The 25,491-nt window shown below is 38.6% G+C and overlaps 2 protein-coding genes across 3 annotated transcripts in view; both read right to left on the minus strand.

The window, feature by feature from the left end:
• Positions 1-25,491, minus strand: part of LOC145438036 (uncharacterized) — a 122,523-nt gene that overhangs the window by 45,815 nt on the left and 51,217 nt on the right. The gene's annotated exons all lie outside the window — the stretch shown is intronic.
• Positions 1,482-23,889, minus strand: LOC145437751 (mutS protein homolog 4-like). 2 transcript variants are annotated; one of them, XM_080315042.1, is made up of 22 exons: positions 22,974-23,888; positions 22,070-22,258; positions 21,007-21,121; positions 19,503-19,619; positions 18,570-18,765; positions 17,999-18,114; positions 16,969-17,142; positions 15,408-15,569; positions 14,887-15,043; positions 13,376-13,445; positions 12,431-12,595; positions 9,947-10,083; positions 9,243-9,346; positions 8,920-9,044; positions 7,746-7,933; positions 6,705-6,839; positions 5,224-5,352; positions 5,083-5,166; positions 4,767-4,857; positions 3,174-3,315; positions 2,759-2,833; positions 1,482-2,153 (listed from the first exon to the last, which is right to left on the minus strand). In XM_080315042.1, exons 1-22 carry the CDS (start codon positions 23,170-23,172, stop codon positions 1,931-1,933), a joined length of 3,093 nt encoding a protein of 1,030 aa, XP_080171168.1. In that variant the 5' UTR covers positions 23,173-23,888; the 3' UTR covers positions 1,482-1,930. The 2 variants fall into 2 exon arrangements, 1 of the variants encoding a protein (XP_080171168.1); XR_013914730.1 differs by lacking the exon at positions 1,482-2,153 and having other exon boundaries at positions 3,174-3,290; positions 22,974-23,889.

The following is a 25,491-nucleotide window of genomic DNA, read 5'->3' on the forward strand; positions in this document are numbered from 1 at the left end:
TGTTAAATCTGGCGACACCTTCTTTTATCAAATCTTCTTTCACATTATCGCGAAAATCTGGTAGATACGCCTATTTTCCACCCATGTATCTGATTTGCACCCTACGCAATGGTAGAAATACACCTATTTTACACCCATGTATGTATACTTGACCTACAACCTACGCTACAAATAAAATAAAATGCGCTTACTTTCAGGCAGGTATTCAACTGATTTACGCCCTACGATACGGTGGATATCTAGTAAACACACCTAGTTCACACACGTGTATTTGGGGCGTGACAGCATCAGATCGATCTTTTATTACGTATGCAATATTTGTTGAGTGTTTCAAAATATTCTTGGCGCTGCGCGCGATTTTCTGTGTATGGTTTGGTCACTGTTGGCTGCTATATAGCCAATCAGAGAAGTCGTCACTACAGAATGACTTGATTAAGGTGGGTACCTGATCTTAAAGGCTACTGCAAGTCGTTTCGACACCTTCCTATCTTTTCATTGTATCGCAGTTTTGTGGTGCATGGAAACGATGAAGATATTAATAAAACTGACTGATTCAAGAAAATATGCCGACGTTTGAATTAGCCAAATTGGTTAGAATTCATAATAAGATTTGTACAACATTGGTTTATCTAGGAAAGCCCTCGGGGATGGTTGGGATGCTTTAGTGTACGGACGTGCAAAGACTGGGTGCGTGTCTATGAGAACAGGCGTTTCGACGCCAACTCCTTCCTTGCCGGGACACATGGAGTGCGGTGCCAAAGGGATCGATAAGACCTTGGATAAAAAATACTGTCACTGGTCGCCCCAAGCCTTCGATATTGATAAGTCCGGTCGTCATCAAATAGTCCCGTCCTTACAATCCGAGTAGACAGCAGTGCAATGCGACGAGCAGAATAAAAAAATGCACCCCAATTTGAAATCACCTGTGCCACACATATTTCATAGAGCTGCGTTACGCAGGCCTACAACTGTTGTCTGCGCCTTTCCTATCTCATGCATGCCCGTAAAACGCAACATACTAATATTAGAAATGCAATCCTTTTGATGTGTGAGTCTTGCGGGTCTCGAGATGCCACTTAAACCCAGATATGGATCGCTGCTTAAAAAGTTTAGGAACATCTGATTAACAGTGTTGGTTGTCCCGGTCTCTCGATTGAAACGAAACATAAGATTTTCAACAGAAACACGCCTAGAAGATATTCAGCTTTTCCAAATTAAAATGTTAGCAACAGTTTTTTGGAAAACAGATTAGAATAGGAATTATTGAATTCTTATAAACTTGGAATTTGACTTCTGTGCTGAATTAGAAAGAACTACAGCGAAGATCCATTCCAGTTCATATCAAATGTCTGTACAACGAGCTTGGCTCATTTTGAACTATTCAGTTTTCCTGTAGCATTTTCAGCAAATCCAGAAATAGAAGCATTTAGCTCTCCAAGTCTGCAGACGTGCACCGATTTGCGCAAGTAAACACGCTCGTGTCATTGCAACCATTTAATCCATGAAGAATACAATAACGCAAAGTACGCAATATATCAAATCGTAATGTCAAGATTCGGCGATTTGAATTTACGACCGCACGGCGTAACCATTATTCATTCATAATACTAAGCAAAATCGGGTACCTGAGTGTATCTAGGACTAAGAGCTTTCCAAAATCTGCTCAAAATTACTCAAAAACCGTTAGTTGGTAGACAGACAATTAACTGAAAGAGTAGTTTGTACAAGTCTGCTGTGGGTTGATAGATCACTAACGTGTATACCTTTGTATTACGTTTCGTATGCTGTATCACAACCAATCGAGGTTTCAAAGCTTCCACAGAGTAAAATAATAACCGAAACTGTAATTTCAGTTTATAACATGAACTCGTAGCGGTGAGTCTGGCGACAAGCATAGAATTCCACTACTCAAGTCGTTGTAGAGGCCTGTTCATTCGTTATCAGGCGGTACATGAACAGTAACTGGTGCGAGCATAAAGCCACCTTGCTGTTGAGAATCACGAATCTGCAAGGCACGGTTGTTTGTTGCTTCTGGATCTCGATTATTTTCTGCGCTTTCTCTGGAGGTGCTAGCGGCATCTGACTGCCTGTCTTGCTCGTTACGTTCTGACTCGTCGCAGCTTTCAATTTCCGCGAGATATTCGCGCTTGATTCTGGCGCAGAAGTAGAAGTTATACAGCGAAAGTCTACTCGATTACAAGTAAAGGTTATGATTTTTGAGACATGTCCAAACTACTTGGGCGTGAGTAGTTTTGGTTGATAATACGCATAAATTTAGTGTTATTGAATAGTATACCATATTGAAATGAACCCAACAATTTTTGGCTGACACTCGTCAGAGGTAATTGTCACCAACTAATAAAAAATTACGAAATCATCCTATATCAACAGTCAAAGTGTTCAAAATGTATGTAGTTTTGCCTACAAATTGTACTGGTAGAAGTTAAAGTAATCTTAAAGCATAACTCGAGTAAGTGGTAGAAAAACGTACTTGACTATTCAGAGATAGTAGAAGTTTTGTTACTGAACAGTGAACACTGGGGCAAGTATCTGTCGCAATAAAATCGCGAGAACGTTGCACTCAATTTTATCAAACGACATAGAAGATCATACCACATAAATTCTGAGTATTTAGGAAGCTGCCGAAAGCTGTCAAAAATGTTGTAAAAACTTGCCCTAGTGACAACATAACATTGGATATTCACTTTTCTGGGATATCACACTCAGACTAACAAGTCGCAACAAAGATTGAACTTACTTTTTGAGAAGTTCCTGCAGCGCCAACCCTTCCAAATCGCAATTTCTGGAAATCTGAAGCAAACGATGCGCCAGCCTGGAGCAAATTGCGCGAAAAAAGTGGTTTCATGAATGCGAGACAAGAAGTGGTCAAAGTAGTCAGCATTGCCACTCATGTAGAAGTAAAAACGTAAATTTCAGCTCCATTACAAGTAGAAGTAGCTATTTCTAAGACATGCCCAAAACTACTTCAATGGAAGTAGAAGATGTCTGATATCACAATTCTATTATCTAGGTCTCCAAGCCTGACTGTGTGAGGTGAAGCTTCAAAGCAGATGGGGGGCCAATTTTCTGCTTGGGATTGACTGGTCGTGATGATTGCGATGCAGAGAATACATTTAACATCGAAATAACAGGTAAAAATGTCAACAAGGCACCTGTACTTCGCTTTTTCACGACGATACTGCCCGGCCATGGCCGAGTTCACCTGTTCTTTTCCGCGTTCCAGAGATGCCGCGATTTCTGAAGATTTATCCATCACGCACTTTGGCAATCTGAAGTATTCGGCAAGTTTCAGGCCTGAACACAAAACAAATGGGTTATTAGTAGGGTGAATTTATTCAAAATTGTATCATTAAAACAAAAAATTGTTATAACTGTTCACAGAATCAACATTTTTTACAAACCTCATTTTGTTGGCGTCAAAGAGGTTGTCGTATTAGAGAGAAATGCCGGTAATCTAAATCGAATCTAATTTGTGAAATGTTTCTATGTTCTCATTTTAATTTTAATCTTATTTCTGGTTTTTACTGTAACTGCTACATGAGAACTGTATAATAGGGCTCTTCAAAAATGACTTTTTTCTCAAATCGTACTGGCTACTTGATAAAATTGGTAGGTTACCTAATTCAAGCCTACACACAAAATTTGGTTCAATTCCAATCAGTGGACGCGGAGTTATTGCCGTCGAAAAATTTGGACCCATTCTTTGTTTATTTAGTATAGTTGTGCTCACCGTAAATACTATTTTATTCAAATGCAAATTTTTCGACAGTAATAAGTCCGCTTCCACTGGTTGTAATTGAACCAAATTTGGTGAGCATCGTTTCTCTAGACAGCCTAACACTTTCAGGGGGTGAACAGAAAATTTTCAAATTTTTTATCATTCATTTTTATATAATAAATAGAAACTTTCTTCTTCTGTAGCAAAGCGGTTACTGGCTGGAATTGAACCAAATTTTGTGTGTAGGATTAAATAAGGTAACCTAACAATTTTATCAAGTAGCCAGTACGATTTGAGAAAAAACGTCATTTTTGAAGAGCCCTACTGTATAATGCGAAACGAGCCAAACTTGCTGTACATTTGCTATTCTTATCCTCATATTAATGAACTATGATTTGATATGAATGGCGCTTGCCTTGATATCCTTGTTTTCAAGTTTTCAGTGATTCTAATTCTAATCTAATTTTGGAAAAAAACTATGTGGCTGTAGTTCTAATCCTACTCGAATTTGAAAAAGCTGAAAATTTGCATTTATGGACAAGTTCCTTGACATTATTAAGGTATGAGATGCTCGAATAGATCAGTATGCAAGGCACTGTAGTAAAACTCGGTGTTTGCGACTTCAACAAAATCAACAGCCTGAAAAAATCGACCCAGTTGAAATATAATTTTCGGCGGTCTAGCCTGAACGTACGTCAAATCAGAAAGGACCTCAAATTTAAACGGCAGTGAAATAATCAAGCGATCTGTTTACATAAAGTGCCAAATATCTCCTGAAAAAAGTTGTCATCCTGAAAAATCGAAAAAAATTGGCAACAGTTGCATGAAAATCGAAAGGAAAGGACGTAGTTTATTTTTGTCCTTGATGTTTTTGCGGCATATACACCGACTCATCATACACACACATACAATCTGCGCATATGCATACCATGAAAAAGCTGCAAATAGTTGCTTGAAAACAAATGGAGAAAAGTTGCAAAAACTTACCCTAGGTATTATGTTGTGTAGGCTATGAGAGCATACTCACCATAATGCTTTTCGTCACAGTGGCCTTTTGTCAGCAAGTAAGTGTAAATGATTTTGCGCAAAGACCCGCTCATGGTCGTGACGTGATCAATCTGGATGAAACACAGTACATCGGGGTTGTAGCCAAGTCACAAGTCAATATGACTGATATCGTTTTGACTCAAATCCGAGCCCAAGTCAGGGAGCAGGTGGTGAATTGAAAATCATTCGACTTGACTCGAGTCAATACTACAAAAATCAAATTGACTGGTGACTTGGCTACAGCACTGCGATAATTATATACAACACTGAGATCAAATACAACGGCAAAGAATTACCTTGAAATAATTGTTCTCAACATTGGGATAAAGCGATTCCAATCGACACAGCTCAAGAAAATGCGTCGCGAAAAACGTAAACGCCTGAAAAAACAATTTCTATCAATTCCGACCACCGACCACCGGGCCAGTCCACGGAACCTTCTGGCTGAGCAGGAATTCGGCGATGGCCCAACAAAGTCCCACACCTTCTTCGCTGGACGTGCCGCGGCCGAGTTCGTCGATAATGACCAGACTGTTGTCGGTGACGTTTTGAATGATGTAGTTGATCTGGAGTGTAGGTGAAAAATAATTCTAGTTTTCGAATCAAACTAATTAGTGCGGCACACTGGTATTCTAATTCTAATCTAATATCTGGTTTTCCTCAAAATGCTACAGGAGAACTGTATAGTGCGAAACAAGGCAACCTTGCTGTACAGACATTTGCCATCCTCGTGTTTATTGGGATGAACCTTGATTTGATATGAACTGCGCTTAATTTTCATTGTTTCTTTATAATTTGGAATTGAATTCAATTTTATTTTTGCTATTTCATTCTGATTCTAATTTACTAGTCAGCCCTCAAGATAACCGGACCTGAATCTGACATCAACCTCGCCTGTCAACATATGTGTCACTCATTTTCATCACTATCCCTTTTATGTTATCCCTTATTTCTTCCCATCCAGTGTGCATGCTTCTTGTTTACATCGCCTAGGCCCGGGTGGGTGTCAAGACCGGGTGATTTCAAAGACTGCTCCAAATCGTTTCGACAAGTTCCTATCTTTTCATTGTATCGCAAGAGTGTTTTGAAATGATGAAATTATTAAAGGGGCACTGCACTCTAAAAGTGATGCGGTCTCAGAATGGAGGGTAGAACGAACAAAAAATTTTGGCTGCAACCGTTTTCTTCAGAACGCCACAGTAATGGAGATGCAATTCATTGAAATTTCCACAAAAACTTCATGCTCCAGCAGCCACGCAGTGAATGAACTTTATATGCTTGTTAGCGGATGTTATGAAGGAAATACCGTTATGTTGTACGCGCAAGGTGGTTTAGATGCCGCGTTCAACGGAAGATGTTCAGTCAGGAGATTAATGTCAAAATCAAGCCTGGTGTATTCTATTTCTTTAGGACAGAAATAGATCATGTCTGTCCTAAAGAAATAGAATTCACCAGGCTTGATTTTGACATTAATCTCCTGACTGAACATCTTCCGTTGAACGCGGTGTATAAACAACCTTGCGCGTACAACATAACGGTATTTCCTTCATAACATCGGCCGACAACTATACAAAGTTCGATCTTTGCGTGACTGCTGAAGTGTGAAGTTTTTGTGGAAATTTCAATACATTGCAGCTCCATTACGGTGGCGTTCTGAAGAAAACGGATGCGGCCAAATTTTTTTTCCGTTCTACCCTTCAATTGGAGACCCCATCATTTTTAAAGGGCAGTGCTCCTTTATTAAAATTGATGCTGATCAAATAAAGAAAATGACAATATTTTCTAGTCGTACAAATCTGGTAGACGACAATGACCACTATGACTACCTCTGGTGTCATAACGAAATATACTCGACTAAAATCTTGATACTTGACCCAATCACAAGCCAAATTCTGACATCGCCATGACCACGACTTACTTCCTTCATCTCCACAGTGAACGAAGAAGAATTTGTCATCAGATCATCGTCACTGCCCACTCTTGAGAATATCTGGTCTGCGATACGGAAAGACGCAAACTCGGCTGGTACGAACGACCCGATCTGAGCCATGATCTGTCACGAAGGTGAACAGTAGCGCTGAATATTGCAGCAGCAGCCAAGTTGATGAATTTAAGATGAAGCAGGCTAAAATACCTTTTTCAAATCTCAAATTAGCTTTGTAGATTTTTATGTATGTATTCGTTGTATTGACCTTCTGTATTATTGTTTTCGTATAGTATAGCAGTAACCTTGTTTGTTGTCGTAACCACATTACGAATTACACGGATTGTGAATTTAATAGTTACGGCATACTATTGGCTGTATTTTGAAACTGGATTATGTATACACCATACATAGGCTACGTTTGCACCATACACAAATAAACATGCTTCAGAGTAAACGAATTTCTTGTTTAGTTCATACAACTTACAGTTTAAGTCAGACCAGTTCAAACTACTGGATTTTCAAAATACGCGACTAGAACTAGAACTAGCTTCTTGGAGGCACAGAACTTCAATATACAACTGAATATTATATTCAATTATAACTATAACTACTCACTATCCCAAACTAGCAGCTAGAAATACTTATTGTTCAGAACTCACCAGAACTAGAACTAATAAACTTGAAAAATCTGCAACTAATGACTCTGAGCTAGCAATGGCTGCAGCTGCAATTAGAACATCACACAAAAGTGTGATTCACGCCAAACAACGACATACGTTTTCTAGCCATTCGGCAACACTCTTTTTTAATGCGCAACTAGAACTAGAACTATCATTTTTCAAAATCCACAACTAGAACTGGAGCTTCTCAAAACTTGGTAATTGATTAACGGTCAACTAAATACATTGGTAGTTTGTACGAGTCTGGTTTTAATCCACATGTTACCATTCAAAAGTAGAATATGTTTTCTATATCGGGCCCCGGGCTGTAAATTCAAATACCAGGTTCTGATCTATTGGCAATGCCCCGCACCTGCAACAAGGCAATTTGTTTCAACAACGTCGACTTGCCGCTCATGTTGGGTCCGGTCAGGAACAGAAAATTTGTCTCTTCAGACGCGTAGATGTCGTTGGGCACGGCTTTGTTTTGGAGTTTGATTTTTTCCAAGATGGGGTGACGTCCTTGTTTTATCGCCAGCGTGTCCGTGAATTGGGGCCGTACTGTAAATTCAATTCACGATGTCAGGTCCCGCTTTTTTTGTGGGGTTATCCGTCAATGGGTGTTGATCGTCATCACTAGGGCGATTTTTTTTGACATGTCAAAATAAGTCAAAATTTTGTCAAGATTGTAGCGTCAGGTAAAAAAATTGTTTACAAAGTCAAATTTTTTGGCAACCTGCATTTCGTTTGTTTTGTAGATGTTTGCACTGTCGTTGGAATTAACATTTGACATTGTACAGCTTGTAACCTACTTTGTGGGCCTGCCGTTGTAGGTTGACATGGTGTTATGCTCAACGTACCGCAATATCCTAACGGAAGCAAGGCTGCGAGGGCATTGGTTCTTATATCAAGAAGAGCATGATGAAAAATCGTGATATAGAAAACATTGTCAGAATGAAGCAACACGGAGTACGCACAACTTCAGTGTTGTCAGCCAGCAGCTCCTACTGTTGATGGTTCTTACTCTATTCCTGACAAGCTACTTAGTAAGGACAGACGCTTTCTACCCTTAAATGTAGGGAAGTATCTTTCGTTGTACTACAACAAATTTTTATTTATTTCTACCGTAACGCGTGATGTCACTACTGGAATTCTTCATAGGTCCAGATTTCGTTAAAATAAAGTTTTTTCATGTGAAAATTTGTCAGTTTTTAAGTAAAAAAAGTTTTGTCAGGCCAAACTACTTCGTAAGGACGGACAGTTCCAACAAGAAATGAAGATAAGTAGCACAATTCTAACATTTTGTGGGAAAACACCTATTTTACATACGTGAGGTTAAAATTAGGTTTTTCAACGTCAAAAATGTCAATGTCAAGTTTGGTGTGCAGACATATGCCATTTAATTTGGATAAACCTGTGTATAGTTATAATTCTAATTCTAGTCTTAAGTTGAAGAATGACGCAATGATATTCTCAACTAAACTCTGTTAAAACCATGGATTTCCAAATACTAATGCAAATCAGCGAGATACCCGAGTGACACTCACCATAGTTTGACATCGCCGCAACTTGAGTCAGAGAAACCAAGACGTCCAACATGGAAATAATCTCAGACAGCTTGTACAGACAACCGACCATCCCTCGCACTTCTGCCAGCAAATCCGATACCACTCTGGAAGAACGATGTGCCGTCAACTATAGTCTCAGATTTATCGAATATCTCTCACATTTCAAACTTCCGTGACTCAGATCGAGTTGCACATTTAAAACAACTAGAAACAACAAACAACTAAAAAACACATGTCGCGTTCCACTTTACACAAATTACAGTAGATACCAATAACAATACCATTCTAATACCAATGCATACTCGTTGGCCATCTCGTAGATGCGTGTTACCGCCGTTTTGATTTTTCCATTCATGCAGATCAAGTCGTCGGTGGTGCAACTTATCAGACTCCTGCTGCTGGTCACCTGGAATCACAGGTTTTGCTCACTATTCCACCGAAAAACCAGCTCAAAATTGGAGCTCGACCGATTATGGTCGGTTCGGTGATATTGCACTATGACAAAAAATCTGTATCTGCCGTAGGAGATGAAAAATATCGGAAATTTTCACGACACAGCATGATAGTAGGGAGTCTGTAATGATTTAACATGAAGTGAATTTACAAGTTTTGCGAATCCAGTGAGTCTAAGTCTAATCTTATTTGGAAAAAACATATGTAGCTATATTTCTAATTTAGTTATAGTCTAATTAAAAAAAAGCTATAATTCTCATTCTAATCTAAGCTAGAAAAGCTCAAAATTTCCTAGTTTTCAAAGTCCTATAAGCACTTCGTTATGGACCAGCTCTGCTGATTAGATGCAACCTTTCTAGTTAATTTCATGCCCAAGAATAACAATGGCTGCAAAGCTGCTCAAATAAATGCTGAGAACTTTGGGAAATTCGCCTAGCTAGCTAGATGTCATGTCTTTTTAATATATCGGGGTCATTGGTAAAGGTGCTAGTTTTGTCGGTTTTATCGGTATTGGCTCAAAAATCCGATATCGGTCGGGCTCTAGTGTAAATACCTTCATAAATATCGCTGGAAGACGAGGTGGATTTTTGCCCTTCTCCGGAATGGGCATTTGGATGAAAAAACCACGCGACGCATTGTACGCTGACTTCAGGGGCAGGTTGTGAAGTTCAGCCAGCTGATTCGTCAACTCTACAGAGTAACAATTGATTCTATAAAATGGCTGCAGATTGATTTCATCACAGCATCCCTTGGAAAAATACATTTATTACGACTCAAAGACAGCTACTGGCAACTGGGGCTACTGGCACCTGGGGCAAGAGATGATTACTTTAGTACTGAAATTATACCGTGCCATTGAGAGTTATTATACCAACGAAAATTATGGTTTCAATACTATTTTCCGCTGTGAAAGCATTGAAACCCCGCTTGTTTGCATCAGTGTCAGTTTATTAATATTTTCATAATTTCAAAACACCACAAAACTGCGATACAAAGATAGGAAGGTGTCGAAACGACTCGGAGTAGTCTTTGAGATCAGACACCCACCTTGGCCTAGGCCTAGGCGAAGTAAAGAAGAGGCATGCCCCGCATGCGCAATACGGCTCTTCAAAAATGACTTTTTTTCTCAAATCGTACTGGTTACTTGATAAAATTGTTAGGTTACCTAATTTAAGCCTACACACATAATTTGGTTCAATTCCAGCCAGTAACCGCGTTGCTACAGGAAAATAAAGTTTCTATATTATTATTATAGAAACGATGCTTACCAAATTTGGTTCAATTCCAACCAGTGGAAGCGGAGTTATTACCGTCGAAAAATTTTGATTTGAATAAAATAGTATTTACGGCGACCGATTCTTTGTCATTTATTATAGTTGTGCTCACCGTAAATACTATTTTATTCAAATCAAAATTTTTCGACGGCAATAACTCCGCTTCCACTGGTTGGAATTGAACCAAATTTGGTGAGCATCGTTTCTATAGACAGCCTAACACTTTCATGGGGTGAACAGAAAATATTCAAATTTTTTATTTTTATATAATAAATAGAAAATTTCTTTTCCTGCAGCAAAGCGGTTACTGGCTGGAATTGAACCAAATTTTGTGTGTAGGCTTAAATTCGGTAACCTAACAATTTTATCAAGTAGCCAGTACGATTTGAGAAAAACAGTCATTTTTGAAGAGCCCTAATGCGCACTGATTGAAAAGTAAAGCAGGGAATATAAAAGGCAAGCGACAAAATGAGGTGGCATGTGGCGGAAGGCAAGATCGATATGTTAGGTCGTAGTCCGATAATCCTGAAAGCTGAGTAGCATTAAGTGTATTTCGACATGAATGCGGACATGGTCGACGGCTGTCGCATAGCCGGCGAGATGCTGTTCCACAATTGGGGTCCGGCATACTTGATAGAGCAATGCCTATCTCAGCATACGAAATATGTACCTAATAGTACTGACACTAGTAGAAATGACGTATCTGTCGTGAGCAACCCACAACATTGTCACAATGAGCAAGTAGGTTTGGCTGAAAAATTACCAAATAATCTTAAATGTGATTTAGAACTTGCATTATATTATTTCTCGTTACATAAAAGTTACATATTTAAACATTCCAAACCATCCGTACCGTTGTGATACTGGAATATCCGACTCAAAGACCGATATTCGATTCGGACTCGAATCACTCAGTTACTCGATTTTGCCAAGCACTACGGGTGTCTACTCTCCAAATTGCAATACACTTTGAAAAATTCAAATCGTAAAAAGTCATCACTTGAGTAAGTGGCGTGAGTAGGCAAATCCTGCTGGAGTACGCCCCATTAGCAAGAATCGTAAAGAAAAACAGACAAAGACCTCCGTTTCGATTTTTAGAAGGGTTATAATGACTCGATTCGAGTCAGACTCAATTTACGCTGACTAGACTCGATACATTTTCACAAAAATCGAAATTGCCTCGACACAACCTGAGTCCATTTGTGTATTTACTCGACTTGTACCCGAGTCATTGTGCATGACTCGACACATTGCATATGACTTGACTCAAGTCTTGTGTATCAGCATCAAAAATTGAAAAATAGACCCAGAAACTGTCATTTATCTGTTTGAATAAACATGTTCAGACTGAGAAAATGAGCATATTATGAATGTGGGTCCTTCGATATCACTCAAAAGTTTCAAAAAAGATCTATGAAGCTGACTTGAATTGATAAAGAACAGGAACACTAGGACTTGAACTTGTACCGGTGGTGTAATGAAAATGACTAGACTTGGTTACGACCCTGGTATCACGATTCACCAAATATGAATAAGAAATGGTTGAATGTACTATGTTCAATACGATTCTTGATATGCAGTTTTCTTTTCAATACTCTACTAGTTGCTGACGAATACCCCTGACGAGTTTCAGCTGAAAATATTCGGGTTCATTTCAATATCAATATACTATTCTATTGCATATTGAAGTTCTGCACCCCCAGCAGTCTATGGGAAGAGCGAAAATACCTTGCAACATTACTCCACTAATCGCTACAAATTACCAGTGACATCTTCTATCAATTCCGAGTACGTTCTCCGAGCAGCATCCAAAAACCCGTTGATTCCGTCGCGAACTGCGAAACATTTTTGATTTCTCATGTTCAGGTGGCCTTTTTGATATTTCGCCCCTTCTTGGATGACGCGAACAATTTTCTCCAAGAGAGAGCCTGCAAAATTAGTATTAATAGGACTGCGGGAGTATTGGCAGTAGATTTAGACTACAAGAAAATATCAAGCTTCTCAATATTAGATTAGAATTAGAATTACAGCAACTCAGTTTTTTTCAAATAGAATAACCAAATTCGCAAACTTGGACATTGAATTCACTTTCACGAGAATGACAAATGCCTGTACACCGAGCTTGGCTCGTTTCGAACGATACTGTTCTTCTGTAGCATTTTAGGGAAAACCAGAAATTAGATTAAAATTAAAATGAGAAACATTTCACAAATTACAGTAGAAACTAGAATTAGATCACTGGTATTTTGCTGGAATCAGTCTAATTACGAAATCGCCATAAAAATTGCTCTGAGATTACCTTGTATCATGGTAGCTGAATATATTTTGCAAAATTCCATCTATTTGTAGCGTTATTAGTAGGGCTGGATACAATGATTTGAGAACTTGAATCTGAATCGAGTAGTAAAAGACAATTTATTTGAGTAGTGAAATACATGGCTGTAACCAAGTCACAGGATCCCGAGTCACAAATCAATCTGACTTTTATAGTTTTGACTCGAGTCAAGTCGATTGATTTTCAATTCACCACCGAATCAAGTTCGAGTTTACATACTCGTTTTACATTCGTTCACGTTCGTTTTACATACTACCTTCGGCTATGATGTCATATTGAGTGATACTCGAATACTCGAAGCATAATACCTGATTCAGAATCAAGTCAATCGGGTAATCGAATTTACCCAACCCTAGTTATTAGCACTATTCACCAAATCTCGCGTCTTGCAATTGAGTCGTGTAGGCTCTGAATAGTTGAGAATCTCCGTCGCATAAAATGTTCTAAAAAATAAAACCGTGATTATGCACAGTAATAGACTTGTACAAAGTACCAATTAAGTTAATTGACAGTCAGCTAACTACTGTTTTTTGAGAATTTCCAGTTCCAGTCACATGTTTTGAAAGGCAGGTAGTTTTGGTTTACATGTCGTTGTATGGCCACTTGGCCAGTACCGGTGTTCTGATGCGTATTTTGAAAAGTGAGTAGTTCTAGTTGTTTGATTTGCGAAATGAGTACTTCTACTTCTAGTTGCGGATTTTTAAAAGTGTGCAGTTCTACTTCTAGTTGCAAGTTTCTGAAACGTGAGTAGTTCTACTTCTAGTTGCGGATTTTTAAGAGTGAGTAGTTCTAGTTCTGGATGCGAGTTTTTAACAGTGAGTAGTTTTAGTTCTAGTTGCGTATTCTGAAAAGTGAGTAGTTCTAGTTGTGTGATTTGTGAACTGAGCACTTCTAGTTCTGGTTGCGAGTTTTTAAATACGAGTAGTTCTACTTCTGGGTTTTGAAATGTGAGTAATTCCACTTCTAGTTCTGGTTGTGTGTTTTTAAGAGTGTGTAGTTCTAGTTGCTAGTTTTGAAGTTGAGCGGTTTTCGTTCTAGTTGCGTGTTTTGAAAAGCCAATAGTTCTAGATCAGTGGTTCCCAACATGGGCGAAAATGACGAAGGGGGCGATAGGGGGGAGAAAATGGACAAAGGGGCGACAGGGGGCGCAATTAGCGAAGGGGGCGATGACCAGAGATGGCCAGAGTCCGGTTCAGGAGCCGGATTTCATTGATTTTTTACCTGGCCGGACTGGATCCGGATTCTGAATTTGCGGTGACGGTCGGATTTTAGCCGGATTTTTTTGAAGCAATATGAGTAATTAGCATTGTTCTGGTAGGATGTTTTCGGATTCTGAACTGGACCTTCACCAGCCGGATTTTTTCGGACTCTGAATTTCCACTTGCCAACCGGAGCCGGATAGATTCGGATCCCGAAATTTGGGAATCCGCCCATCTCTGGCGATGACGCGTTAAAACGGCAATATTGTAGTCAAGTCGGAGAAATGACCTTTTTTTTAGTCAACTCACGGAAATTTAGTTGCAAAAGTGTAAAATTTGACAACGTGCCGAAAAGTTGATCTTTTTTTTTCTAGTCAACCAGCCGATGATTACAGATTGTACACCGATTTTTCGGTTCGCAAAATCTGGGGGGCGATGATTGGCGTTGAGCTTGAAAAGGGGGTGATGATTCGAAAAAGGTTGGGAACCACTGTTCTAGATCAAGTTGCTCATATTGAGAAGTTTGTAGTTCTAGTTCTAGTTGTTAATTTTGAAAAAAAAGTGTGTTGTTCTAGTTTTAGTTCTAGTTGCGAGTTTCAAAATGTGAGTGGTTCTAGTTCTAGTTTCACATTTTGAAAATCCATTACTTGTAAAAGCCGTGTGAAGCATACATGTAAGGGTTTACCTCGACAACAGGAATCAACTGCAAGATGTGTTTCAGCAGAATGCAAGATGTTATCTTGCCTTCAATAATTTTATCCGTGTCGCGTTTTGGTATGGTGACGATGGAGGTCAGAAGAGAGTCCAGATCAAAGTCAAAACGTGCGAGGCATTCTTTCAGGCTTGAAAAATAGCAAGATTTCTGATGTAAAATATCCGATACCTGGTTTGGAGCAGAGTTGGGTGTATTGGTAGCAGATTTAGACGGGAAAATTTCTAGCTTTTCAATGTTAGATCACAATTAGAATTCGCAAAAAATTACGAAAATTCAATTCAATTCCGAAAAAAGACAGCAAAAATAAAGTTCGTTCTCATCATCAGCACGAGAATAGCAAATGTCTGTTCACCGAGATTGCCACGCTTCACACTATACAGTTCTCCTATAGTATTTTCTCGAAAACTATAAATTACATTAAGATCAAAATGATAGCACAGACACAATTCATAAATTAGACCAGAATTATCGGATTACGTGGAAAAGCGCACCCAAAAAAGAGTTCTTTGTTCGCAGTCAATTCGTCGATGCTGTCCTGTCGCACAGTAATTGTTGCAATTCCATTCGGAGGCTGCAAGATGTTGCTACGAAGGCATCTGGCCCCGCCCAAAGTTTGTGTGCGATTCAGCAATCCATACAAAGAGTCAGTGCTCCTAAAAATGTGTATCGGTAGTGTTTTATTTAAATTCGAAGTATTTCATACTAGGGTTGCAACCCAACCGAGGTTCCGAGTCACAATTCAATTTGACTTTCACAGTTTCGACTCGAGTCAAGTCGAGTCATTTTGCGACTCGCCACTGAGTCAAAGTCATATTGTTTACTGCTCATTATCGAGTTCAAGTCAGGTTTAATTTGGTTCTGTGAAACTCTTGGGTGATATCAAAGGCCTCGAATTCATAATAAACTCATTTTTCTCACTCTAAACTTGTTTATTCAAACAGATAAAGGGCAGTTTATGGGACTATTCTTCAATTATCGGTCCTAATATACGAGACTTGAATACGTCATACAGAATGTGTCGAGTCATGTGTCTTGGTCGAGTTATGTGTAATAAATTGAATACAAGTCAAGTCAATTGACAAATTGACTTGGGTCGAGTCGAAAAAATTGCGATTTGAGTCATTAAAATCTGCTTGATACAGCACAACACAAAATTAGTAAGCCAAAGAAAAATTACACATCCGTGCTCCTAGATTGATGATGAGTAGGGCGAGTTTTATTGACAAGTCAAAAAAAGTAAAAATTCTGTCAAAATTGTAGCGTTAAGGTCGAAAAATGTCAGAAATTGTCACAAAGTTAAATATTTTTGCAACCTGCATTTCGTTTGTATCTTAGATTTTGCACTGTCATTGAACTTATCATTTGACATTCAACATTCCATCTTGAATTTCAGGTATAGCATTGTGATATACCTGACGGACCAGCAGGAAGACCGTCGCGGACCGGCGATTGAGAACCACTGATGTAGACACCATTGCCAGAATGAAGCAACACGGTTTGTCATCAGCAGTGTATGCACAACTTCAGTGATGTCAGCCAGCAACTGCTGCTGTTGAACGGTTTTTTCTCCATTCTTGGCAAGCTACTTAGTAAAGACAGACACTTTCTAAAAGACATTCACTTTATGTAGAAGAGCATCTTTTGTTGTACTACAATTTTTTTAAATAATTTCTACAATAATGCGTCATGTAACTATTGCAATTCTTCACAGGGCCAAATTTCTTTAAAATAAAGTTTTTTCACATAAAATTTGTCAGTTTTTGAGGTAAAAAAGTTTTTTTTCAGGTCAAACTACTTCGAAAGGACACACAGTTCCAACCAGAAATGAAGATAAGTAGTACAATTCTAACATTATGTGGAAAAACACCTAATTTGCATTCGTTAGGTCAAATTTGGTGAAAATTAAGATTAAGCTCATATCACCAAATATGTCACAGGTGAAAAATCTGAACGTTTGGTGGTTTTCCAATATAGCCACTATCGCAGTGCACTTATATTCATGGACTACGTTATCTTGTTGAAATGCGTGCTCTAACATGAAAAAGATCTTACCTTGGATCTTGTGCGTTGATGACCAGCTCTAAAATCGCAGCTGTCTTTGAATCGATCGAGGTTGTCTGGTCACTGCCTCGGTAAACCATCTTGAGCGAGTGGCTTGCGAACATTGTGTTTTCGATATACTCCACGTATTTGATGAGGGCCGCAGTGGCAGCGAGACAGTAATATCTGAACCAAGGAGTTGCTGTGAATTATCATAAGAGACTACGGAGGCAGGCTTGGACAACTACAAAATTTGCGGCTTTTCCAAATTAGAATAAAATTAGAAATTAAAAATTAGAATTACAGTAGGATTAGAATGATATAGCTACACAGTTATTTCCAAATTATATTAAAATTATAATTACGACGGCACAGTTTTTCTATATTAGCTGAGAATTAAAATTACAGCTACAAAGCTTTTTCCGAATTAGAGTAGAATTAGAATGATAGTTAGTTATTTCCAAATTAGCTTAAAATAAAATGATAGGTACACAGTTTTTTCCAATGAGATCAGAAGTGGAAGTAAAGCTACAAAGTTCTTTCCTAATTAGAGTAGAATTAGAATGATAGGTACACACTTGTTTCCAAATGAGATCATCAGAAATACAACAACTTGGTATTTTTCCAAATTAGATTAGAATAACTGAATTTGCAAAAACTTACACATTGAATCAAGGTAATATAAAATTAAAGTTCATTCTTATGAGCATGAGAATAGCAAATGTCTGTACCGCAAGTTTGGCTTGTTTTGCACTATACACAGTTCTCCTGTAGCATTTACAGGAAAGCATTATCTAGTTGTCCATGTTTGCGACGTACAGAGCTTACAATATACAATTGAATAGTGTATGTATATTTATATAGAAATGGACCCAAATATTTTCGGCTGACACTCGTCAGGGGTAATCGTCAGCAACTAGTAGAGAATTGAACAGAATATTGTATATCAACAATCGTATCACAAAATATGACACATAAAAATCGAATAATTGATGTAAACAGATAGCAGATTTACCAACTGTTGACAGATATTTCCACTCACTTCCTCTGTACATCCATCTCGACCGAGTTATGTTCCTTGAGAGAGAGATTTTTGATGAACTCCATTCCTATCGATTCGTTGAAATATTGACGCTGTATTCTCATGATCTTTGTGTCCTAAAATTGTTCAACCAGTGGTATCATTCTAATTGAAATTAGACTAATTAGGCTACAGTAAAATGGCAGTAATATTGATTCTAATCTATTTTGTGAAATGTTTCTATGATCTTATTTTAATTCCAATCTAATTTCTAGTTTTCCTAAAAATGCTGCAGAAGATCTGTATTTTGCGAAATGGGCCAAGCACGCAACACAAACATTTGCCATTCTCACGCTCATGCTCATGAAGTCTGATTTGACATGAAAGTAATTTGATTTTTGTCGTATTTCTTTCCAATTCAGAATTTTATTGAATTTCAATGCTTTCTGCAAATTCAGTAGAAGTCTCATATAATTCAGAAAAAACTGTAGCTATAATTCTAATTCCAAACTAATTAGGAAGACTGAGAATTTCCCAACTGTGCTACTCCACACCGATGTCAATACATTGCGTTTACTTTGACAAAAGTTACCTGGAAGTTATTGGACACAACGCTGAACAACTTCACCATATTCCCAACGTCACACATCGTGTTGGGGAATAGAATTTCCACTGGCGCTAGAACCGTTAGTTCGGAAAGTGTTTTCACATACGTCTGCGAGTCTGCAAACTGAGATATTTCAACCACTGGATGTTTTAAGTCGATGGATGCCATCCCAATATCCCCCCTGAAGAAAAAAATAGAGGCCTCCATTAGACATAGGCTCTCGCATAGGACGAATGTTGGTGAAATGGTGTTCAAGATGTAACATGGCCGAATATGTTACAAATGAGGCAAAATAAAGAATGAAACTTGGCTGTGGTATGTATTTCAAATGAAATGCTGCAGGTTTTCATTTGGGGAACATTTCTTTTCAGCTCATATATTGCATTGCTTCCATATCATATCCAGAGCCCGGCAGGTTTCGGAATTTGAACCTGATACTGATAAAAACCAGAAACTAGCACCTTAACAGAATAATTTGTGTACAAAAATGACTCGAGTAGTGGGGGATAATTTTTTCAAGTCCTGATTCCTGAAATTAAACGCTCCTTGCAACTAACAGTTACATAATCAACGAAAATTACAATTGGGATAATATTTTTCACAGTGGAGGCCATTGGTTGTATCGCAACATATGAAATATGTAGTAAAAACTACTCACGTCAATAGGAATTACATTCTTTGCAGTCGTGATCAATCTACCTCATTGTTACAAATTGCAATGAAACATGCGAGGTCGAAAAATACCAAATTATCTTTAATGTGATGTAGATCTGGTGTTATATTCAGGTCAGCCCCGAATCATATCTCAGTTACAGTTGCAATAAAACCTAATTGGTTAAAATTGATTTACATAACAACCTCCAATTCTGAAATTCATGATATTGATATGAATCATTCGATGGAAATCATAATACGTACTTGGCTTGCCCCCTCCCTTCTACAATAGAAACGATATTGGCAGTCTCGACTCCTCTTGGTGTGTCTGTCACGTCCGATCTACAACTTCTTGGGGTCTTTTTTGCAGACTTTCCCATTCTACGAGATCAAATAACATTCAAAGAAAATACGGTATTTGGTGATTAATGCATATCAATTCAGAACAACATGTAACATGGTAATTAGTAGGTAAGTGCTGGAAAATACCCTTGTACTAGTGCCAGGCTTGGACTAATTAGTGCGAAAAGCCAGTAATCTAATTCTTGTCTATTATGTGAAAAGTTTGTATGCTCTCGTTTGAATTCTGATTTAATTTCTGTTTTTCCTGAAAATGCTACCGAACTGTATAGTGCGAAACGAGCCGAGCTTGCTGTATGAACATTTGCCATCCTCATACTTATGAGAATAAGCTCTGGTTTGATAAGAACCGATTTTGATATTTGTAGTGTGCCTATACCTTGTTGTTTCGGAAGTTAATTCAATTTCCAAGTTTTTGTGAATCCAGTGATTCTAATTCTGATCAGATTTGGAAAAACTGCGTGGATATAATTCTAATTCTAATCTAACTTGGAAACGTTGAAAATTTTCTAATTGTTCAACTCTGACTAGTACTATGAATCTAAGCATATTGTAACCACATTCAATTCAATTCAATTTATTGATACCAATTTCATCATCTTGATACACCGCAAGACTGTAATACAATGAAGGATCGGAAGGTGTTGAACCGACTTGCAATGTAAAGAGGAGACAAGGCATGCACATTGCACACTGAATGAGGATGCACGATATGAGGAAGCTAGAAATTGTCAAGTTTATTTATCAGTTCCATTACGGTCAATGTCCCCCAAATTTCAACTACTACTTCACCTCGGAGTCAAAAGCGAGCAAGTACAGCACACGCGCGTCAACGAAGAACAACTACCATGTGATCAGGGCTGAATACAAAAAAAACGCATTGCTCTATCAAGTATGCGGACCCCAATTGTGGAACAGCATCTCGCCGGCTATCCGACAGTCGTCGAGCATGTCCGCATTCAAGTCGTAATACAAGCAATTTCTTCTGAATCAATACTAGCCAGTCTTCAGGAATCCTGAATCAGGATTACCGGACCACGACCTAATATCAACCTCGCCTTCCGCCACTTGCCTTCTCATTTTGTCGTTTGCGTCTTATATTCTCTGCATTACTTTTCATTCAGTGTGCATGCCTCTTATTTACTTCGCCTAGGCTAATGTGGGTGTCTGATCTTAAAGGCTACTTAAAGTTGTTTCGACACCTTCCTATCTTTTCATTGTATCGTAGCCTTGTGATGTTTTGAAATGATGAAAATATGAATAAAAACTGATCGATCGTATAGTGAAATAAGATAATATTAGGGGGCAGGCGACAAAAAAGGTGGCATGTGTCAGAAGGCGAGATCGATATGTCAGGTCGTGGCCCGGTAAACTAGAGGACTGACAGATATTTGGCTCTAAATGGTACCTGGATCCCGCAGAAGAGATGCTTGTAGTTTTAGATCTGGGAGTGCTTTGTATTCTTGCAATAGGCAGAGACCTCGGTGTTTTTCTTGGTGGTGGGGCGGTCGGCATTTGAAAAACTGTACGAGCATGCAGAGCTGGTTAGTAAAAAAGTAATTCTACTTTTTCCGAGTACTGAGGTCACAGATGTAACCTATTTTCACTATAACTTCAAGATGTTATTTTCGCTGACTATTTTCACTTCACAGTCAATTTTTATGCGAACTACTGACTTTTTACATTTTTGATTTTTTAAATTAGAAATTAGATTTGGGATGTTTTCATCATGATCTACTCGAGTACTGACCGCTACTTGACCACCTCAGCAAATATGAGGTATCAAATACTTACATCATCAATATATAATTGAATGGTATATTGATGTTGAAATAAACCCAAATAATTTGGCACTTCTTTGTTATTCCCCACACATCGGAAAAATGATCCCCATGACACCAATAAATGTTTCCCCATGAACATAAACAGAAAAATTTACAAACGTCAAAAGGAATTGTTTTTCGCGTTGGGGTGGGATAGACGGATATTAGGGATGGGGGAGGGGGATATTAGGATGGGTTGGGGTTAGGATATCCTAAGATTAGGGTCTGGAGATATTAGGGATGGGGAAGGAGATATTAGGAAAGGGGATATTAGGGTGGGTTAATATCCTAACCCCTTTCCCCAACCCTAATATCTCCAACCTGACCCTAATATTCCCCCAGCCTTAATGCCGGCGCGAAAAACAATATATTTTGACGTTAAGAAATTTTCACATGTTCATGGGAATCATTTATTGGTTTCTTGGTGATCACTTCTAGATGTGTGGGGAATAACGAAGAAGTGCCAATAATTTTGGCTGACACTCGTCTGGGGTAGATCTATTCTTCAGCAACTAGTGGAGAATTGGAAACAACAATGTATATCAAAAAACGTATCATAAAATATGACATCACCGCCATGAAATTTCGAATAATCAGGATCCCTTAAACTCAATGTACTATTTTTAGATGGCTCATATTTCAGCAAACCATGAGATGTGCTTCCGCCGGCTCCAATGGTAGTTCTCGGTGTTCCATGTTGCAATGTGATATCGTGTGTGCTATCCTCGCCAGATGCAAAGATGGTGTCAGAAGTGTATGTTCTTTCAGTGCTCTGCGCCCGTTGCCCACCGGCGATCGAACTGATATGTGAAATATTTGTCACATCTGGGGATGGCGCTGAAATGTGATTGATCTGCTTTACAGGGTTGAAACCAAGTCACAAGGTTCCGAGTCACAAGTCAATCTTACTTGTATAGTTTTGACTCAAGTCATTGTTAATTCACCACTGAGTCAAGTCCGAGTTTAAGTCAGGTTGCAAAGGGTAGAGTCCGAGTCATAGTGTCATGACTCGAGCCCGAGTCCAAGTGATTGTCACTGTTTAGTTTCGAGTTTGAGTCCTGTTCTAGGCACTTTTTTAGAGCTCTGCTTGGGTGATATAAAATACCTCGCATTCATAATATAGAAATTTTTCTCATTTCTGGCCCTATTTTAAAAGTATCACTACTGGTAGTCGAATTACCTATAATGTGATAACTCACTACTATTGGTTAAAGTTACAATGAAACGCTTGCCTTGGACGTCCGAGTCTCGAGTCGTATGACTTGGTAGAGTCATGCGCAATGACTGGAGTACAAGTCGAGACAACACACAAATTGGCCGCAGTAAAATCGAGTCATTTTCCATATTTTTAAAAATGACGCGGGTCAAGTCGATTCAATACACAAATTGGCCGAAGTTCAAATTAATTTTTTTTGTACATCAAAAAAATGACCCGGGTCAAGTCAAGTCAATACACAAATTGACATGTCGAGTCACCGAAAAATTGTGACACAAGTCATTACAGCCCTTACTGTGTTTATGACGGTTTCGAAGAGTAATGTTTTGTACCCACCTGCAACATTTGTGCGGAATGCATTTGTAGACGGAATTTTTGCGCCAGAGATGCTGCTAGAGGTATTTCCATCGTTTTGAGAACCGGTTTCAATAACAGAATGGGTTGTTGCAAGCTCGTTACCGCTGCTTGAGAAATACGAAGTCATTGGAGATTCCAGTAAGCCGTAAATATACTTTGGTGTCCTTGGTTTAGCCATTATTAAACCTGCACATGTGCAAAATAACAAAACAAGATGCCGCAGAAAAAGACATTATAATGAACCATCTAACAAGGGTCAACAACACTAAAATATACATTTATGCCGACTTTGCATGTGAATATTGTTGACAAAATATATTCAATAAATAGAAAAATCGTGTACCGTACAGTACCTCTGACTACAAGTATAGTAGTTAATTTCATGTCCACAAGGATGGCAATGGCAATATAAAGCTCTGGGATTTTGAAGATAGTCTTTTTTAGCTATCTTTGTTATCGGCTGCATATATTGAGGTTGGTTAGATAGCTATCGGTTTTACAGGTATTGACTCCAAAATTTGACATCGGACGGGCTCTAGTTATGGATGTCCGATATAGAATTTCAATAAGTCTCGCCATCGCCGTTACTACTTATTAATAAGATGACGGGCATTGTAATTTCGTAAGAGTCTATGTGCGGTCCCATCACGTTATTTATATCCGTGTGTCAAAAAGGTTAAACAGAGCACGACTGTTTTTAGCCTTCAAAGATACCAGCGGTGCAAACCAGAAGCCTTAGTTCCATTTGAGGCTGGCCGGGACTCTGAATTACTTCCCAGGAGAACATCTGGAATAGAGATTCTTAGACACCCTAACATCATAGCAATTTACAACGTAGCTACGCAGTAAATTGCTGTACTGACAGTCCTTCTACCTAACATCCTCCTACGCTATTGGAGAAATAAACAAAACGAATGGCGCGAAATGCTAAACAGCAGCCAAGCATGAAATGATGCATTTAGTGACGTCACAATTTACCTCTGCTTTGTTGCGCCGATAGCAGACGGTACATATAAACGTAGGACCTTGGTAGCTTTCACACTCTATTTAAAGGTCAACTGCATCTTAAAGACAACTTCGCCTAATCATGTTCAGAATATTTTTTCATACCGAAATTGCCGACTTTCCGTATTTCAAACTAATCGGAAATTGCCGTAATTTGGACTGAAAGTCCCAATATTGGTATGTTTACAGAAAAAGTGAAATGTTCATTGTGACGTCATGTAGTTGACATCTCTTCTGGCCACTGCGGATGTATGCTATAGGGCTGGTGCTTTTGCAGTAGCAGGGCGATTATATTAGTTAGTTATCGCGGTTTCGCTTGTAATGGATGCACCAAGTGAGTCCGAGTACTCAGATGACGAATGTAAGTAGGCTATGCTTTTTGCCCTTACTTACGAAAGTAATGTTTAAACTGGACACGTATCAAGTGTTGATGTGCTCAATCCCATATCAGTGGAACTCCTTGCTGCTCCGAAAACGAGGGGTCGTTTGAGTATGATTATTGATGAATAACCAGTAACCAGGTTAGTAATATATAGTATGATCAGCCTAGCTTGTTCGGCTTAAGCCGCTTGTCTAGACCAAATGAAATACACCGGTATGTGTAATTTGGTGGAGTACCTCGTTTCAGTTATTAATCTTGGTATTATCAATTACAGGATAGAGGTTATTGCCAACTTATGCAAACTACTAGCGGGACAGCAACTAACGAATTATTAGTGCATCACAGCATTTCAATCAGTATTGAAGATGTCTAATTATACTATCTAGTTCGATGCATGAGCGAATGAGTCTCATTCACATGAAACGTTGAGTCGGGTGCCAAGTAATTACCAGTTTTATAACACAACAATTATGCTTTTCAGGAAGCTGAGAAAAACTGTGTACGGAAATTTCGTTTGCCGGCCATTGGGATTCTGCAACACAAACCAACGAGAAATCCTGTCCGTGCATCCGATCAAGATTCACATCTAGTACTTTCAAAGGATTTCAATTTTGCAATGCTTCGCGAAGGAATAATTGTATTGAAAATAATAAATGCAACATAACCAATCCATCAACAGTACAACTGTGTCAGGGAGAGAAATATAGAGTTTTGTGTCCAACAATAGCTTCTTTTGTCCAGCAATAGCTTCAACTAATTTTCACGATGCTGCTAGTTGAATGAGGATGAGCCATCGCAATAGACTTGGTCGACACCGCCGTATCTGGTCTTGCTTGAATGCATGCGTCAACTTCTTCATTGCAGGAATCTAGAGCAGGTGTAAAAACATTGCAGAGTTTTATAACAAAGCCGAATCAAAGGCAGTATACCAAATGCTGTTCCGAAGTATCATAAAAATGAAGGATTGCCAACTGCATCCTACCTAACTTTTAGACTGTTATGGTGATAGTGATACGTTTTCATCTTTTACTGAGCTGTCAATATGTTGAGAGGTTTGGTCACTGATATCTGACACTCCTCATTCAGTAACTTAAGTAACTAATATGATTA

Source organism: Botryllus schlosseri, chromosome 4 (assembly GCF_051294905.1).
Source record: "Botryllus schlosseri isolate E-star chromosome 4, Bs_hap1, whole genome shotgun sequence".
NCBI classification, from domain to species: Eukaryota; Metazoa; Chordata; class Ascidiacea; order Stolidobranchia; family Styelidae; genus Botryllus; species Botryllus schlosseri.

Excerpts from the sequence above, each read along its gene's own strand:
- LOC145437751 (XM_080315042.1), bottom strand. The coding sequence starts at position 23,172 with ATGGCTAAACCAAGGACACCAAAGTATATTTACGGCTTACTGGAATCT. Across the intron at positions 18,766-19,502 it reads GAAGGGAGGGGGCAAGCCAA|GGGGGATATTGGGATGGCAT; the intron begins GTACGTATTATG and ends TTTTTTCTTCAG. Across the intron at positions 5,353-6,704 it reads TCACTGTGGAGATGAAGGAA|ATCAACTACATCATTCAAAA; the intron begins GTAAGTCGTGGT and ends CCTACACTCCAG.